Here is a 19875-nt window from a genome sequence, read left to right on the forward strand (position 1 = left end):
TCTAGCATTTGCCATAAAAGTATTTGTTAAACAATGCAAGAGAGGCAACATTCCTTCTTACTTGCAGAGTAGGTTGTTTAATTGAAATTCCTAAATTTCGTCCAGTTGTTTTAGTGCAACCTCTCCACATCCGCTCCACAACGGTGAATAATTTTCGAGCTGGGAATACGCATGACTCCTTTAAATTATAGGTAACTGCTCGTCAGTGAAGAAGTTACACATTGACAATAATCCAAGTTTCTTTGAGGTAGTAATGAAAGAATGAACCTCGCAAGATTTTTTTTTTTTTTTGTATGTGTCCGACTCTGGGCAAGAGCTTCAGGGCCTATCTCAAGGCCCAGTAGTCCTCCTACACACCTCCACATGTCACCACTTCGGCGCTAACATCCACTCTTCATATTGAATACATGCTACGGCTGTCTCATACAGGAATGGTGTGCTGGTATTAGCGGGGGTATTTTTACATGTCGGTGGCTCTTCTGGTAGATGAACAAAGTCTGCTTTTTTATGAAATTCAAATATTTAAACGGTTCCCTGTCCCAACCGGGATTCGATCCTGGGTTAATTAGGACTGCAGGCCGCCTCTCTACCGATTCAACCACCGCCTCCCTCAAATTACTGGTCTTAGGCGAATTCAGAGTTGTTGATGGCACTAAGTAAAAGTTCCAAGGAATATGAAGGTTCCCATGGGTCTAGAACAAGGATTTTCCCTAGTTATAGGGTCTGGATTTGGCAAAATCTCTAGTAAGTTGAGAATTGTGGTATTCAGATTATAGCAGGCAAATTTTCACCGTCTGACTTGGTATTTCAGTGTTGGTAGTGTTGCTAATGGTATTGATGACACCCATGGAAGTACGCTGGAGGATACTTCATAGGATCCTGGGTATTCAGCAGTGACGCAGTTATTTGTTACTTTTCACATACCTGGTGTCCGGTTATATGGCTGCAGACTAAACTGGCAGAATCGAAAGATGCCATCTAAAATGGTACTGTCTTTTGAAATTCGTGGCTGAGGGAAAAAGAGTAGAAAGTGGTAATTCCAGGTCATTTTGAAGTGCTTATTGCCGCTGAGAACCCTGGCGAACAGTGCGATACCTTTAAGCTTGTTGCTCTGACAGTAGCTGATGAATATTTTAGAGAGTGTCCAAAATCAAGGAGCTCCATAGAAAAAGAACAAGGAGAGGTATGTCATGAAAGTCTCTAGAACAAAGACAGTCACTTCTACTAAGCCGTGTAGGAATTCTGCTTCAGGCCCACTTCCCAGGTTAACTATCTTCGGAGAGTAGATGGACAGCTTGTGTAAGGAGCGAGTGGGTATATTGCTCATTGGGCTGAGTAATTTAAGCAGCTGTAAGTAGCAGAACCTCTAAGTGGAGAGTACAAGCATTAGCTGCTACTATAGCAATCAACAGTGCCATGACTTCTCTAGATAAAATCATGAAGGCAATAGCTAGGTTGAAAAGTGGTTGGGCAGCATAGTGCAACACGCGCCCGTGCGTGCGTACGTGTGTGTGTGTGTGTGTGTGTGTGTGTGTGTGTGTGTGTGTGTGTGTGTGTGTGTGTGTGTGTGTGTGTGTGTGTGTGTGTGTGTGTGTGTACCGAAGAGCACAGAACACTAACGTACAAAGTAGTTTTATAAACCTAACTATTTTACCAAGATTTACCTAAAGTGAAAACCATGAGCGATATTAATTCCCATCTCAATTAGTTTGCATTTTCCCGCAAGAAATGTTGAGATTACTATGCTTTACCCGGCCCACGCGAGAGCACGTAATTGGATTGTATGCCTAGGAAATGCCCCCTTGCTTTCAGTAATGGCCAGTTTGTTAAGGTGATGTAAGAATTTGGCTGTCCAGGTACACCCCCCCAGAAAGCATCGGCCCCTTAGGGTACGATGGTTGTGAAAACGAGAAACTTCCGCGGACACACAGGAGTCTATAAATGTGGTACCTCAAAACATATACCACTCAGTATGTGCTTCTTTTTGCAATATTGAGTTCTAATAATTACCAACGATAATATTTGCACTTGTAATTACAGGATGCCTCATATATCACAATGCTTCGTACATGTTTCAGAATGAGACGTGCTATAATGGGGCCGATACTTTTTTGGGTGGGTGTACATTAAATTTGTAAACCGTGAGGAATATGGCAGACACAGAAATGGGAATCTTGTTAACTCTATTGTTTTTTTTCCGCTTGGAGGTGATACTGAATAATGTAAATTAGCTTTTTTTCCTAAGTCAAAGGTTAGTCTACTTGAATGTTGTGAGGAAAAAGGGGCAGTAATATATACCAGTTTGTCATTATTTAAAAGGAAACCTGTTGATGAAGTAAAGAAATTGATGACTGTATTTGGTGAAAATTGCTGGGAAAAGATACTTGAATTCTAGGAAAAAGGATATATGCAAAATATATTACTGCGCCTCTCTCTCTCTCTCTCTCTCTCTCTCTCTCTCAGGACATCATTGTATTATATCCTCTTATATTTACCACAAACTGACACTCATATCTATGACCCGTGTTTGAGAATCAGAAACATCCTTTAACTTCAAAACGTTAGCAAAGTAATTAAGAGAGACAGACAGACAGACAGACAGAGAGAACGTGCAACAGTGTACAATATAGCTTAGCAGGACAGTGTGTAGGTGGCAGTGTGTGTAACGTAATGATTTGGCGATGCGCTCAGAGTGTGCCTTGCGCATTACGGAGGTTATTCTCTCGGGCATGGAAGCATACATTCCTTTCTCGTATCCTTTGACTAACGCAAGAAAGCCTTGGTTTAATCACACTTGTTCTAATGCTGTCCGCAACAAGGAGAGGGCCTATAAAAGGTATCGGAGCCAACTCACCCCTGAATCACATCATCTTTACGTTTCTGCCCGGAATCGTGCTAAGTCTGTTCTTCGCTCTACTAAAAATAATTTCATCCATACTAAATGCTCTCAACTCTCCAACTCGAATTCTTCCCGCTCCTTCTGGCACCTTGCCAAAAATCTTTCTAACAACTTTACCTCATCATCCTTCCCTCCTCTTTTCTACTCTGATGGTTCTGTAGCTATTTCTTCTACTGATAAAGCAGATCTCTTCGCACAGACTTTCTCCTCCAATTCCACCTTAGACGATTCCGGTGCTGTTCCTCCATCACTTCCCCCCTCTGACTTCCTCATGGCTGACATTAAAATTTCTTCAGTTGATGTATTTCCTGCCATCACTGGCCTCAGTACTAACAAGGCATATGGGCTTGATGGGGTCCCTCCTGTTGTTCTCAAGAACTGTGCTTCTGTGCTTACACCCTGCCTAGGCAAACTCTTTCGCCTTTGTCTGTCAACTTGAACCTTTCCTTCTTGCTGGAAGTTTGCTCTCATTCAGCCAGTCCCAAAGAAGGGTGACCACTTCCAACCCCCCAACTATCGTCCAGTTGCTTTAACGTCCTGTATTTCAAATGTTTTCGAGTCAATTCTCAATAGAAAAATTTTAAGGCATCTTTCCTATCACAACCTTCTTTCCGATCGTCAGTACGGGTTCCATCAGGGACGCTCCACTGGCGATCTTCACACCTACCTTTCAGACTCCTGGTCATTCTCCTTTCGGGACTTTGGCGAAAGCTTTGCCATTGCACTTGACATCTCAAAGGCTTTCGATCGAGTCTGGCATAAATCTTTAATTTACAAACTGCCCTCCTTCGGGGTCTATCCTTCTATCTGTGCCTTCATTGCTAGCTTCCTTTCTGGTCGTTCTATAGCCACTGTTGTAGACGGCCATCGTTCTTCTCCTAGATCTATCAACAGTGGTGTTCCTCAGGGCTCTGTCCTATCACCAACTCTCTTCCTCTTATTCATCAATGATCTTCTAAGCTGTACATCTAACCCTATCCACTCATACGCTGATGACTCCATCCTTCACCTTTCCATTCGGTTCCCGCAACGCCCATCTCAACAGTTACTTCAACAAACAAGGGATGAGGCTATGGCACACCTAATGTCTGACTTGGCTCGTATCTCTGACTAGGGTAAAAATAATATGGTTGTTTTTAATGCATCTAAGATTCAGTTCTTACACCTATCAACCCAACAAAATCTTCCACAGGTATACCCACTTATGTTTAATAATATTCAGCTTAATCCTGCATCATCCTTGAACATGCGTGGGGTTTCATTTACTCTGGACTTATCTTGGAAAGATCATATTTCATCTCTTGTAAAATCTGCTTCCAAGAGATTGGGTGTGCTAAGCCGACTCCGCTCTTTTTTTACCCCTGCACAATTGTTGACTCTATACAGGGGTTTTATCTGCCCCTGTGTGGAGTACAACTCTCATGTGTGGGGAGGCTCCCCACATACAGCTCTTCTCAATAGGGTGGAGTCAAAGACTTTTCGTCTCATTAACTCTCCTCCTCTTACTGACTCACTTCAACCTCTGTCCCTTCGCAGCACTGTTGCATCTTTATCTCTTTTCTACCGCTACTTTAATGGTCACTGCTTCTCTGAACTGTCTGCTTGCATTCCTCCACCTCTACGACGGGCGCGTAGCACCCGTCTGGCGGCAAACTCTCATCCCTTTTCTGTCCAACTCTCTAATGCAAGAGTTAACCGTTACTCCCAGTCTTTCATTTATGCAACAGGTCAGCTCTGGAACTGTCTCCCTCTGTCTGTATTTCCTGCTGCCTATGATCTCCAGTCTTTCAAATGCAGTGTGTCCAGGCATCTCAAAATGATCGGATCTTGAATTTGGCTCTCTATTGTATTATGTTTTTCTCTTGGAGGGAACTGTTACTGCTGGCTCATGGCCTTTGGTTCCTTCTTCCTCGCATAAAAAAAAAAAATGTTATGAACGTGTTTGTATAGCACGAGTTTGTGTTTATAGTGTTAGTGCTATGTGTTGTGGTGTTATGAATGTATGTATGGCACGGTAGTGTTGGTGTGTGGTGATGCGGGATTGTGTGAGTGAGATGTGCAGGTGTGGTGATAGTGTGAAGAACTACCTGATGAAGTGTGATGATCTCCAAAATGAGCTATCATTATAATATATATTTTTTTTAATTTGTGATCAATAAGATGTATGACACTGACTATTCTCTCTCTCTCTCTCTCTCTCTCTCTCTCTCTCTCTCTCTCTCTCTCTGTCAGCGACCTGTGCCCCTCCCCTCCACTCATACTCGTACTTCACCGCCCTTCTTCCTTCCTCTCCTCTTCCCATACTTCTTCCCCTCCGTCCCTTACTCTCACCATTCTTCTTCCTTTCCTTCCTCTCTTTTGGAACCGCCATTCTTGCTTCATTTCCCTTTTTTTCTATTCCCCCTTTCGTTTCCTCGGCCGTGTTTATTCCTTCGGTCCTCAGCTCCTCTTTCTCTTCTTTTATTTTACTTCTTGTCGTAATCTGTTCTTCCATCTGTCATTCTCTTTTTTTTCTTTCCTTCCTCTTCTTTTTACTTGCATATACACTCCAGTTTTACTTGTTTCATCTGATCAGTTTCATATTCTATCTCTTGTCTTTTGTTTTCATCATCTCTAGTTTTACTGTTTCACACATAGAACAACTAGCGTACGTTTACTCTCCTAGAAGAGTATTCTTTGTTTTACTCCTTAGCATTAGTACCGTGAGTAGAAACACTCCCCATGCAGAGTGCATTTACTCATTCTGGCTGTCAGCTGTGATTATGCGCTTGCGCATCACGTTAGTCTTTTTCCGGCTGTTTACGTTGGAGATTCAGTTGAAATTAGCAGCTATGTAATACATAAATATCGGTGTACAAGTAAGGTAATTGGTAACAAATATTGTGACAGTATATTTGTAAAGGTATCATCTATATCGTGGTCTAGTTTAAAAAAAACTCATAGCTGTGTGTGTAGGTAATGCTGAGCTATATTACTGGTCAGGTGGTCATGCGTGAATTGAGGGTTTGAAAAGCGTTGGCAAATACCTAGCTGGGAGACATACAGTATAATTATTGGGCTTCATAAGTTTCAGCAATAGTTTGCAATACTACTGGGTTAGGATTGACTTTATATATATATATATATATATATATATATATATATATATATATATATATATATATATATATATATATATATATATATATATATATATATATCCCATGGTCAGAAATTATGGTACTTGATTGTAAGAATTGATAACAATAATGGAGGATCATAATCAAATACGTTTTCATTGTCAAAAATGCATTTATTAGGCTAGTAGATTTAAGACTTTATTAAAGCACTATACATTGGTCCATGCATTAGAGAGGGATTTCAAACTTGTTTGTGGCACAGATGGGTGTACAAGAAAATACACAAATATTCGATCTTACCAGCACCACATTATGCAGTGTTATAAGTCCTTTTCTGTTCAACACTTGTCACCCAGTCGTAATGAAAATACTGATGTTGGCTATGCTGTACAAGTACCAAATATAAACAATGCTGAGGATGACATGGACTTTGATGACAATGGAGAAAATCATGCTGATGATGTGGGAAGAGCTCATGTTCCTGAATATGACTACACTAAAAGGTTAGCAAAGTTTCTCCTGACACTGCGTGAAATTCATAAAGTGACACAAGCAGCTTGTAGTGCTGTTGCTGAGGAGATTCAAAATATTGTTCAACTAAACAATGACCAATTTCTTGCAAAAATGAAATTGCTCCTGGAACAAGATGAACATGAAAACCTGAATAGGCTGAATAGAGAAATGAATGAAAAACATTTTCAGCAAACGCAGCTGGTAAAAGATGCTTGCAGCAGCCTTTACCATCCTCTTCAGCTTCATCAATATGTCTGTGATCTTATGAAGTACGTTGGTCCTGTTGAACTTGTCTTAGGGGAAGGGATTGATGGCAGATCACATAAAAATATGGTTTAAAATATGTTCATTATTCAGTATTTAGTGTTGAATAAGAACATCATTGTCACCTGACACTGAATATTTGATGTATCCACAATGGAATTGATGGAGATTGCCTCCCAACTTGTGAAAGCTGGGCATAGATTTTGTCACCTTTTTTGTTTCGAAAGTGTAATTAAGTATAATTACTATCTTTTATTGGTTTCACCGCATGTTTTTAAAGTAATTATTGACTGGTAACTTACTATGATCTATATTGGTATTTTGTCAATGCCGTGTTAGTGCATTAATTTAAGTTTACATCAGTATTTTAAAGAATTTTGTGCTTGTCTAGCAAACAAAGAAGTCATTGTTTTCTTAAAGTTTAATGGTTGGGAAGCACTCTCCAATGTGAATAGCTTAAAATTCTGTATGTTAATACTTCCAAGGCATTGTGTGCAGTCTGATGTAAACTGATCAAATCAATATTGGAAAAAATTATCCGCTATGAACACTTCTGTAATTGATATTTGAATTAATCTTGATTAGTTTAGTTTCTCTTAATACAGGCAAGAAAATGCACAATTTCTTAAATAGACGCAAGTAGCCTTTGAGTTACAAGTTGATTAGTTATAATCATGTGGCAAATGTGTGGCCTATAATGGACTGAATCTTATAACATGTTTTAACATGCATCTGTTACAGTATTACAGCTCATACTTTTGTGATACATTGCATTGAGATTAATTCAGATGAAATGTATTTTGTATTTATCAAGGTAAAAGACGAAAAACTGCACCATGAAATCTTTCAGCTTTACAATTGTGTACAATATATTTCTGTGTTATTTCTGTATTTCTGTGTTCATTCACCAACTGAATTGAACATTTCATGAAAAGAAAAAGTTGCTTATACCGGTATATGTTCTACCATCATAGTTGTTACGTGTTGAGAAGCTGATGTTCAGATGGATCTCTCTGGATTAATGTGTGTTTACAGGGACAGGTATTTTCATTTATGAATTCTTAACACTACCTATTTTTGTAAGGAGGGAGCTAGAGTTAGACTGATTTTGATATTGTTTTTGTAGTCATGTATATGTGTTACTCTTATTCATTTAGACATATTTGCATTTATGAATTCAGAACACTTCATATTTTTGGAAGACAGTAATCTTTCTACTGATATTTTTGACGTAAATGATATACTTTTTGTATTTAAAGAATTTGATATAACCAAAATATGGCACCTGGTGGTTTAGTGGGTAATAAAGTTGCTCCAATTGACTGAGCCTGTGCAGGTTTATATCCAAGGGTTGGTTGGGGTTTATTGATCACATAATGCCACTCAGGGATGAGTGGAGCTGGTCACTCTCATCCTAAACGTCAGGACCAACTTGCCCAGCCCCGGGCTCCTACACTCCCCATGGGGCAACATAGGATTGGATGCATGCATTTAGGTATCTGTATTTAGGATTTCATAATACTGCATCTTTTGAACGAAATCAGTTTTACTATAGATATCTTTTTTAGTATGACTTTTGACATATGAAATGATATGAATTTATAAACATGTAAAATCTATCTGTGTATTTTTCTATTTCACAAAGGGCAGCTATTGTGGAAGGAATCTGCACTACAATTTCCAGCTTACTTCAAGGTGGATTGATTTACTCTTTGCAAAAGGTAATGATGCTCCTTGCTAGAGTATTTATTACTCTTTTTGAAAAGTAAATATACCCTCCTTGGAGTAAATATACTCTTTTAGGGGAGTACAGTGTCATGTCAATTTTACTCTTGAAGAGAGTAAATGTACTCTTCTAGTAAGAAATACTCAAAAGAGTATGTTTACTCTCTCACGTTTCTCAGAAGAGTAAATATTGACATAGGCGCTGTACTCCCCTAAAAGAGTAACTTTTACTCTTAAATTTTTTTCAGTGTTTTATTGCAACAACAGCAATAATCATAACTAGGACACCGTAAAATTGTCCAAGGACAATTTTTATAAAGAAAAACTTCCCACAGCTATTGCCAATTAGAAGCCGAGCTATAAAGGTCACTAACCTTGTGCATGTCACCTTATGTCATCACAGTCCATAAGTTCACCAAGTGTGGTGGCTGTAGCTTTAATCCTTCATAGAAAATTATGTAACACCCTGAATATCCGGAAAAGTCCCAATTTGATTTAAATCCCCGTTTGTTGCAGTCACATATCGGATGTAGAAGGTGATGCAATCGACCGTTTGTCTCTGACTTTGTTCACTTAGCTGTTGAAATCCCTAAGCCTTCTCTTTTAAGGTTATTGGGTTTAGAATTTAGTCTGCCCACCATCTGATTTGTTGTGAAGTACATCAGTGTCTGAATTGCAGTGATTCTTTTGACCTTTCCTTTCATCATTTAGTGGTGACACATTGCAGTGTGTTCAAATCTGTTTTAATCACCATTGTCCTAATGCTAAGAAGACAATAACTGTACTTGGTAATCCATCAAACAATTCTTTCCACAGACAATATAATAAGCTGAACAATAATGGCGCTTGCAGTGAACTGACCTGCCTTGTTAGCGTTATGTGTGTGCGAGAAGAGCTGTTGTCTGCACTGTAAACTCCCAGAAGGCAATGTGTTACCAAAATGAAGCTGATTCATGTGGTAGTAATAAAAATTCTGGCTGCCATTAAAAATTGCTCAGTGAGAGGAATATAAATGCTAAAGCAGCTTTCAGAAATGATAATCGACTAACTTCCTATTTTGTTTCATTCTTCACAGCTAAGATATCTTGTATGAAAAATGAGTTAAAATGCTTACTTCAGTGAACAGTTCTAGTTTGAGTTCTAACCACGGTGGAAAACAGGGTATATGCTTTCATCATTTCTTTCATTAAACTTGAATAATGTTTTTCATCAGAGTTTAATAAAACATTTTGTCCACTTTGGTCGCTTAATTAATGACTCACAGATGTCATCTGCGTATGTTCATGCAGCAGACTTTATTTGTATATTATTTAACATATATGATTTCGAAAGTAACTTTGCGGTGAGACAAACATGACTTGCTGTGACTGCGACCACTATTCACGAAACCTAGAGTCGACGTTCAAAGTATGTTAAAATGTCATTCAATCTCCAACCTGTCATTCTTGTCTACTGAGCAGAGGAGGATACACCTGACCAACTCCTACTGCTACAAGAGAGAATCGGAGTCCTTCCCCTCATCCATTCTCCTTACAAAAAATATCCCCCCATTCTCTGCGGCTTTTTACACATTTGTTCATGAAATAATGCTTGATCATCTGCATTTTACTGGTGGTCTTTGAGGCGCCTCTGTGCTACGTAAGTCGTATATGTCGGGAGGATCTGAGAGAGTAGTAGTTCAATACATCTGCCCAAATTCAATTTCACTTCTGTTTGGAGTTCCCTAAAGATTGGTTTAAGAGCAAGTCTATTCACAGTTTCCACCAATAGATTGTCGTCCCTGGTTGGCGCGCATGATGTAGTAGATCACTTTTACGCTGATGGGGGCTCAATTTTCTGTGATTCTGACATACTTTTCGATACACAGAATGAACTAGAATCCCTAATGTTTCATATTACGAACTAGATAACAAGGAGGAGACCTAACCGTTTGATAGTAAAACCGAGATCATCGTTATTCGAGGGAAACATAAAGGATGATGACGCTGCGAATACCTTGATTCTTGAAGCTGCCGAGTCACAACTTCGTCCACTGAGTTCTGTTCGAAACTTGGGTACAAATTATTTGATCTCAAAGCTAAATTACGAGGAACGCATTATTCAGGTTGTAAGAATGTGTAATTTGCACTTTAAAATGTGTAACAGTACTCTTTGGTAAAATTCTGAAGAGAAGTTGCCCATTACCACTGTTAGTATGTGACTCCCGTTCATTTTTACAGTGCTTTATGGACCGGTCTTTCAAATAATATATTAAAGAAGGCTCAACCTGATTCATATAGGACATGAAGGATTATGTTTGGTCTCCGTTCGAGAACTCATACAACCTCATTTCTAACCGAGTTGCACGGCTTCACACTAAAGGTCAGAACAGAATTTAAACTGTGACCTATAATTTCAAGGTCGGTCTTTTGGTGAACTGTCTACCAAAATGTTAAAACTTCCATCAGCATCCCCAGGTATGATATTCCAAGGTGAAGATGTTCCTTTGTGTCTCAAGGAACCATGAGCCGCTCATCTGATACCTTTTTCTAATCAGTTGCTTTCCAATATGACCCCTGAGATGTTGTTCAGGCAAGTGAAGTAAGCAAATAGACTTAACCAGGTAAAAGTCAAATGGTGGAATATAACGCCAAAACTGTGCTATCTGGGAAACTGTTAACAATACAGCTGAGTTACACACGTCAAGGGAAAGTTTTTAAAGAGGCAATATGTGTTATCTGAATTACTGTTCTCAAAACTGCTACCATAGAGCTGTAAAAGTAAGAAAATTCCAAAGTTGGCACTAAATCTGTGTTTGAAGGAAATTAATTAAAGCTAGTGTGTGTGTGTGTGTGTGTGTGTGTGTGTGTGTGTGTGTGTGTGTGTGTGTGTGTGTGTTTTAGCGATCAAGAGGATCATTCATTATTTCCATTCACCGTTATTGACACTGTGATCTATGTGATTTTCCGGTAATATTCAACTTTTTATATGGCCTACACATCCTCTAATAATAATGTTTCAGTGTAACAGCACCGTAGTCCTGTTGGAGAATATTACATGAGTCTTTCTTCCCGGCTCGTGTGTCGAGTCTCCAGGTGGAAGAAACAACCTCGCTGTCAGATCTTCATCGAGTTAGTGGGGAGTTTTGGTAAGGTGAACCGTCGTCAAGTAGGTACAACAGGATATCTTCTCGCTATCCAGGATGTGCCATGAGTTCATTATGCCAGTACTTCATCACTGGATAGGTTAAGGATGACTTATTTGTACCATTGAAGTGCCTTCTCAGATTTCAAAAATTGCATCCCTAGTACTAAATAAAGCCAAAAACGCTGAAATGAGCACACTAATTGAGTCAGGCCTGCGTCCCGTCATGCTTTTTGACATGACGGTCCAAAGCCTTTCTGATAATCTGCACAACTGGAAATATGATGGATCATTGAAAACTGAGCATTGCTACAAGGTGAGTGGGGCGTCACGTGTTTTTTTTAGTTAAAACAACAGCATTTTCATGTTTGCCTCCTGGAACACGTTACTCACTTTCAAATATGGGCGCCTGTAACTTCATCTAATAGATTACCAATATACATTAGGTACTTGCCTTCCGTTAAATTTTCTCAGGGGCCGCTCATAACCTTCCCATTTTTTGAGAAGTTATGATCTGCAGGAAGATGTTGTGATGGGTTTAGTTGTTGCCACTTCTGCAGTTGAAGTTTGTATTGTATATAAATAATCTCATAATTCTTGTAAATGCATATATAGTTACGTGTTTTGAGCAGTAATCACTTCCTTAGAAAGAACTAGTGCTTCATAAAGACCATATTATTATTATTAGTAGTAGTAGTAGTAGTAGTCGTAGTAGTAGCAGTAGTAGTAGTTCTCGAATTAAATTTCTTTACAGCTCAGTGTCTACACGGTTGGTTACTGGAACATACTTTCGCGTCAGCAGCAGATATGCTGCGTTTCTCTGGCATTGTGATTTTACGGATTGTCTTATTTATATTTCACGGCTTCAGTTTTTCGAAATGTTATATAGGGAAGGCATTAACTTAGGTTAGGTTAGGTTAGATTAAACGGAAATAGGCTTGCTTGTGAGTCCTACTTTCAAAATACAACACTACCGCTGTACAACATTTCGAAGAATTTAATCCGTGAAATCAAAATCTGGCAATTCGTAAAATCACAATGCCGGCGTGACTCATCTGCTGGCTCCAATTTATTAAGCTGTGTGTGTGTGTGTGTGTGTGTGTGTGTGTGTGTGTGTGTGCGTGCGTGCGTGCGTGCGTGCGTGCGTGTGCGTGCGTGCGTGCGTGTGCGTGCGTGCGTGTGCGTGCGTGCGTGTGTGTGTGTGTGTGTGTGTGTGTGTGTTTTGAAGATTTACCTTTCATCATGAACTTCAAATCCCTCTTATCATGTTCCCAGTCTATGGTCAAGAGACAATAATATACTGCAGATACAGCAATTTTCATCTTCCTCCTCAAAATTTTCTGTCCTGTCTCCCATACATTAGTTTTCCTGTTGCATTTTTTAACCAACCTACACATTACCTATCTATTTCAAGTGTAAATATCATATGATGTAAAGACAGTGGCGCTTGTGCGCTGTGGCAACGAATAATTTGCCTCCGAATCAAGCAATATTTCAGTAGGCGTGATGGTGATTGTGGTGCAATTGGTAAGGTGCTACGCTATGGCTGTTAGAAATGGGCTGGCACTTGTTTCAGTCCTGCTATTGGGATGGACTCTGTTGTTTCTATACCCCTTTCTTGGCTATACCTGCCTCCTAATGCTTTATTGACCGTCATTTTTGTCCCCTATTGACTAAATTCTTTAAATGCTGAGTAAGTGGCTGGATACCTGAAAGTAAGAAGCAAAGCGGATACTGTTTTATTATCTCGTCTGTGTGGATCAGTGGTCAATCCTTCCATTGCCTGGCACCCAGAAGCACTGAAGGGTTAATATCCCTCCCTTCTTTTTTATTCGTCTCCATCTGCTGCCATCCTCCTGGAGCTGGATAACTTTGGCAGAAGTTCTAATTAAGACACGTCAGCAGCTTAAACCGCCGCCAGCTCTTCATTTCGGGAGGGCCAGCTCACGATTTTAGGAGTATTATCAGGCAAAGGGATTTAGCAATGCATATTCTTGGGTGGGGGAATTTGTGTATGATCATGTGTCCCATGAATTTTAGGAGTTGAAAGGTACTGTCATTTTTTCATGTACACAGCATCTCTGGGAAAGTCTTCTTCATTCTCTTTCTACACTGCTCTCTAGTCCTTTAAACGCAATGTTTCTAAGCACCTGGAAATAAAAGGATGTTGTTTTTGACTTACCCTTGATTATATGTAATGCTTAAACAAAATCCTGTTGATATCTTGCATTTGGTGAAATTTCGATCCGTAGCTGGGATATCGATACAGGATATCCAAGAAAATCTATGACCTTTCAGACTGTTAACCACGTAGGTGAAGTGAAAATATTGCTTAACTATTTGAGGCGAGTAAAAGCGTGCAGGCTTATCATGTAATAAATCTTCCATATTTTTTTTTTCCGTCTCCGTCCAAGTAAAAGAAATTTTGCATACATCCTCACAGCCATTTACGGTACTTTGAAACACACACACACACACACACACACACACACACAAGCATGTATATCGCCAGTCAAAGTTGCAAAATCTTACACTTGCCAAACACACACACCATCTAATCGTCCTCTCATCAACCCACACTGTCAGAGCCTCATGAGATTTATTAGTAAGCATTTCTTCCCCAGAGATTTATTTTGAGTCCACCTCCACCACCTCCATCACTCTCACAACTGGATCGACTGGGTGAGAGAAAATGAAGGAATGAGTTTTTTGGTATATAATTTCCACCCTCTGTCTGCTGATTATTACCGAAACAGTGATGGCTGCTTCTCTTAAAATGTAAATGTGTGTGTGTGTGTGTGTGTGTGTGTGTGTGTGTGTGTGAGAGAGAGAGAGAGAGAGACTGCTCCTGAAACGAAAATGTATTTCTTTAGAAAGTGGTAACATGCAATAGGACAGCAAGCTTTATTATTTTTCGCTCCCTCACTAGCCACAGGGAATCGCTTGTGTGTGTGTGTGTGTGTGTGTGTGTGTGTGTGTGTGTGTGTGTGTGTGTGTGTGTGTGTGTGTGTGTGTGTGTGTGTGTGTGTGTGTGTGTGTGTGTGTGTGTGTGTGTGTGTGTGTGTGTGTGTGTGTGTGTGTGTGTGTGTGTGTGTGTGTGTGTGTGTGTGTGTGTGTGTGTGTGTGTGTGTGTGTGTGTGTGTGTGTGTGTGTGTGTGTGTGTGTGTGTGTGTGTGTGTGTGTGTGTGTGTGTGTGTGTGTGTGTGTGTGTGTGTGTGTGTGTGTGTGTGTGTGTGTGTGTGTGTGTGTGTGTGTGTGTGTGTGTGTGTGTGTGTGTGTGTGTGTGTGTGTGTGTGTGTGTGTGTGTGTGTGTGTGTGTGTGTGTGTGTGTGTGTGTGTGTGTGTGTGTGTGTGTGTGTGTGTGTGTGTGTGTGTGTGTGTGTGTGTGTGTGTGTGTGTGTGTGTGTGTGTGTGTGTGTGTGTGTGTGTGTGTGTGTGTGTGTGTGTGTGTGTGTGTGTGTGTGTGTGTGTGTGTGTGTGTGTGTGTGTGTGTGTGTGTGTGTGTGTGTGTGTGTGTGTGTGTGTGTGTGTGTGTGTGTGTGTGTGTGTGTGTGTGTGTGTGTGTGTGTGTGTGTGTGTGTGTGTGTGTGTGTGTGTGTGTGTGTGTGTGTGTGTGTGTGTGTGTGTGTGTGTGTGTGTGTGTGTGTGTGTGTGTGTGTGTGTGTGTGTGTGTGTGTGTGTGTGTGTGTGTGTGTGTGTGTGTGTTTGTGTGTGTGTGTGTGTGTGTGTGTGTGTGTGTGTGTGTGTGTGTGTGTGTGTGTGTGTGTGTGTGTGTGTGTGTGTGTGTGTGTGTGTGTGTGTGTGTGTGTGTGTGTGTGTGTATATTAATGCATTATCTTTCTGCAGGCGACCAACAGATTGACAAATTTTCTCTCTCTCTCTCTCTCTATCTATCTCTATCTCTCATCAAATGAAGAATGACTGAGGAAACTGTACTTGCTCTCTGTTTAAGGATAAAGAACGTTTGATAAAAAATAATCATTTTTTTCATTACTTCAGAAAGCTTGGATAATGGAGAAACAGTGATGCTATTTACTATAGTCATCTTTCCAGTAGGACTAAAGGACTGAAAGTATTAGGATACTGAGTTAATCTGTCATTAAGTACTCTTTAGTAACGACATTCTGGAGCAAAGGAAAAGCTTCAGAATTCAGTGTTACTGGATCTAATGTCAGTGTATTCAAATGCATATTCGATCAACGTTAATCAGTTTTTATCCTTATGTTTCACCATCATTATATCCTCTCCATATCTTGAAGACTTCTTCCAGTTTCAAGGTAGAATTGAGCAGTGTTATTACCCCATGTGAAATGCACGCTACCGAATTAAAGGCATTATGAAAAGAAGAATGCATGTTAATAGCGGTCTGGGTTTTATTCATCTCAAGACTACATGACCACACACCTAATTCTTGATCTTTCCCCTGTACCTGTAAAAGTTCCTTCAGATATCTGGACTCCTTCTGGTGTTTTATATGGCTCTCCTTTAAGACTCATCATCGAAGGGTTTACGGGAGGGGGGAAGGAGATTTTTTGCTGTTCTCTCCGTTTCTTTTACTTGTGGGAATGGTGTAAGTTTGATGGTATCAAGATTACTCCACTTCACTGTAGCCGTGATGTTTGTGAAGTGCTCTCTCTCTCTCTCTCTCTCTCTCTCTCTCTCTCTCTCTCTCTCTCTCTCAGTTCTAATTTTTTCCCCAAGGAAATTATAGTTCAGCAGGTTCTTGGATAGTAAACCTGGGCACAACAAGGACTACCTTCTGTGATTTTCATGAAAAGTTACAATGGAAGAGAAAATATAAATAGTTGTAAGCCAAGAGGGTATAACAGTTTGTGCGCAGTGAGGGTTCAGACTCTTGTGCTGAGGATGCTGGGGAAAGGAAGCTTCCAACAGCATGCGAATATAACTGGATTTATTATTAATGATATTCGATTATTACCTGCCTGTGAGAATATAACCGACTTTGATATCCAGTGGGAGGTGGTGGTCGAATGGATGAAGTAATGGGCTGGCACCTGTAGGCACGCAGGTGTTGGCAGGTAAATTTCCAGGGATATGAGTTCCTTTAAAGTAGTTTTCACTGTTCTTCCATGATGACCCATGTCACTGCTTAATACCGCGAACCTGAACAGCAATAATGGATGTGCCGTAATAGACACGCGGGGTATTAGTACGAATGCAGCGATGTTGACAGATTGCTGGAGTCAGTCAAGGACCTTGAACACGGATGTGCCGTAAAAGACACGCGGGATATTAGTACGAATGCAGCGATGTTGACAGATTGCTGGAGTCAGTCAAGGACCTTGAACTCGGGCCAGCTAATTATTGCCAGAGCTGGATGTACAGGTGTATAATATATTGGCTGACTCAAGAAATGACCAACCACACGATCACAGTCTGATTATATGTATTCCAATTTCAGTCCATCCGAAAGCCAGAGTAACGGTTCTATACACTCCTATACTTACGGGATTAAGGCGTCTGGCAACAAATAATTAGATAGACAGGAGTTCTGTGTATGGAAGAAGCATCAAAAAAACATACTTTATGGCTAATCAAAGTATTCTTGCAACACCATTTTGCTCTTTTCTTTCCTATTTCCCGACTGGCTATGTTGACAAAGTATGATGGAGACGAGAGAGGCCATGAGAGTCAGGGAAGGATCCGAGGCATTATTTGCTCACCGCCTTATTATCTGGTTCCTTGGCCACCTCCCACACTAGCCACAAAAAAGGGACAGGAAATAGGAACTGGGGGAGATGAACAGGAAAAAGGAAACTAACGAGAGGAAAGAAGAAAAGGATAGACGGATGAGTGAGGCGAAGGGAGAAGGCATTTCCCATTAAATGCGTATATTTTCTCATCACGGAAATTTTAAGCTCCTCAAAGACTTCTCATTTTTTGGCCGAGGGAGAAAAGCGATTTGAAGGCAGCTCAGTGACCCGTCAACTTGATGATTAATGAAGAATGAGGGAAATTTTAGCGTCGGCGTGGTGGTGGTGAGGGTGACAGAGGAGAAGGCAGGAGGAGGGGGGGGGGGCGATTCCACTATCTTTTCATACCGTCTGGCGTTGTGTAAGAAACCGAATGTATTTACCTGAACAGCAATGATATGAAGGTGCACAGGTTTAGAAGAGTGTGTGTGTGTGTGTGTGTGTGTGTGTGTGTGTGTGTGTGTGTGGTGAGAGAGAGAGAGAGAGAGAGAGAGAGAGAGAGAGAGAGAGAAAGAGAGAGAGAGTTGGAATTAAGAAAAGTAACACCTCCACGTGATATAAGCATGAGTGAAATTAATATTATTTACTCTTTTTCATATATTTACACATCACCAGCCATCCAGTCCCAGAGATCGTCTTGAGGAGTCTCATCAAGAACGCCTCACGATTTCCTGTCATTTCCACCGCATTTCCATTCCATTCCATCTCACCAAGCATCCCTTCTAAATACAAGCAACAAACACCTTGCTACAGGAAGTGGTGATAATGGTTTGGTGCTGTGGTGCTGCCAGTGGTGGTGGTGATGGTGTGGTTGTGGTAGCGGCGTGAGTGTGGTAATAGTGGTGGAGAGTGGACAGAAGGATGAAGTGGAGGAGTACATGTGGGAAGGTGGCACTGAGAGGCATGTGGTGTGACTGTAGTGGTGGTGGTGGTGTTGATTGGTAGTGGTGATGTTGGTGGTGTGGTGTGGATGTGGTGTTGTTGGGGTGGAGTAGATGGAAAGATGAAGTGAAATAGTACATGTGGGAAGGTGGCACTGAGTGGCGGGTGATGGAGATGGATGGAAGGGGAGAGTAAAGGAGTATATGAGAGACTGTGACGTGCAGTGGCAGGTGAGGGTGGTAAGATAAGGTAGAATTATTTAAAGCAATTTTCTCGCAGTTATCTTTTACAAGTGATAACAGCAATTCCATACTAACCCTTGCCAGCCTTTGAAGACCCTTACACTGCCGTAGTCGTGAATATATAAGCCTTAGGAGAGCACCCTACGTCCCTGATAAATGCCACGTAAAAGAAACAAATCAATGGTTTTGGGATTCGAAACGTAGAGCATTTGTGTTTGATCTACTTCTGCCTGACGCTTCTACTACACACTACCGAGACACGAAAAGAAATAATCATGTTTTAATGTGACTGATTCTGTAGTGTACATAAGTCAAAAGGAAGGAAGCAAAAATATTAGTAATGTCATGCAGAGAGAGAGAGAGAGAGAGAGAGAGAGAGAGGGCTATGTGGGTGTGCCAATAGTATAAAAAAAAAAAAACTGTCATAATAATAATTAATAATAATAATAATAATAATAATAATATCAGTAATAATAATAATAATAATAATAATAATGTAATAATAATAATAATAATAATAATAATAATAATAATAATAATAATTACGATGATGATAAAACCAATTATAATAACATTAATATCAATAATGATAATAATAATGATTAGTAATAATTATTATAAAACAACGATAATATTAACTAAAACAACAACAACAACTACTACTATTACTACTACTACTGGAACTATTAGGACTGCTACAACTACTACTGCTAGTAGTATTAGCAGCAGTAGAAGTAGTAGCAGTAGTAGTAATGAATAAATAAATAATAATTTGGGATTGCCCATTTAGTGCAGAAAAGTGGCAGAAAATACATAGTGCCTTAACCTGATTAGTCAAGCCTCAACGAGACAAGAGTGAGGCGCTGGCACAAGGAGACAGACCTCCCTGATCTTTACCCTGCAGGGATTCACACCCGAGCGGGTCTTCCACTACAGCACTTACGAGAGAACTCCAGTGGCATCATAAGAAAAATCTACACACGTGGTATCAACATCACTCATTGCATGATGTGTTGTCTGCTTCCTCCTCCCTCTTCTCTCTCTCTCTCTCTCTCTCTCTCTCTCTCGGTTCCGCATCAGGAAGACGCAAAATGCAAGACAAAGCAGTCAGCATTAATGAGCAAAAGACGAAAAGCAAGAGCTCTCCCCGATTCCGAGTGACGTGCAGGAAATCTCTCACAACAACACAATCTTCGGCTGACAACGCCACCCCACTCAGTCATCCATCTCAGTCCCTTCTTTCTCATCCCTTCCCTTTTGTACCCGGTCCTCTCTGTCATACACCACAACATATTCTTCTCCCACTTTCCTCTCCTACTGCTCTCCGTCGCTCCCTCACTGGGCCCAACCAACCCCTTGCATTGGTAATTGTTTCAGCTTGGCGTCCCTTCCGG

The 19875-nt window shown here is 40.5% G+C and overlaps 1 protein-coding gene across 1 annotated transcript in view; it reads right to left on the reverse strand.

Annotated features, from left to right (window-relative positions):
- Positions 1-1150: 1150 nt before the first annotated feature.
- LOC145400717 (uncharacterized) overlaps positions 1151-19875 on the reverse strand; it is a 54661-nt gene continuing 35936 nt past the window's right edge. Inside the window, exon 7 of the mRNA XM_080273155.1 lies at positions 1151-1366. Within this exon, the coding sequence (XP_080129281.1) occupies positions 1151-1366 (216 nt within the window). The remainder of the gene's footprint in view (positions 1367-19875) is intronic.

The sequence above is a fragment of the Coenobita brevimanus genome, chromosome 6 (genome assembly GCF_032717465.1).
Source record: "Coenobita brevimanus isolate Jiangsu-jjx chromosome 6, ASM3271746v2, whole genome shotgun sequence".
NCBI lineage: Eukaryota > Metazoa > Arthropoda > Malacostraca > Decapoda > Coenobitidae > Coenobita > Coenobita brevimanus.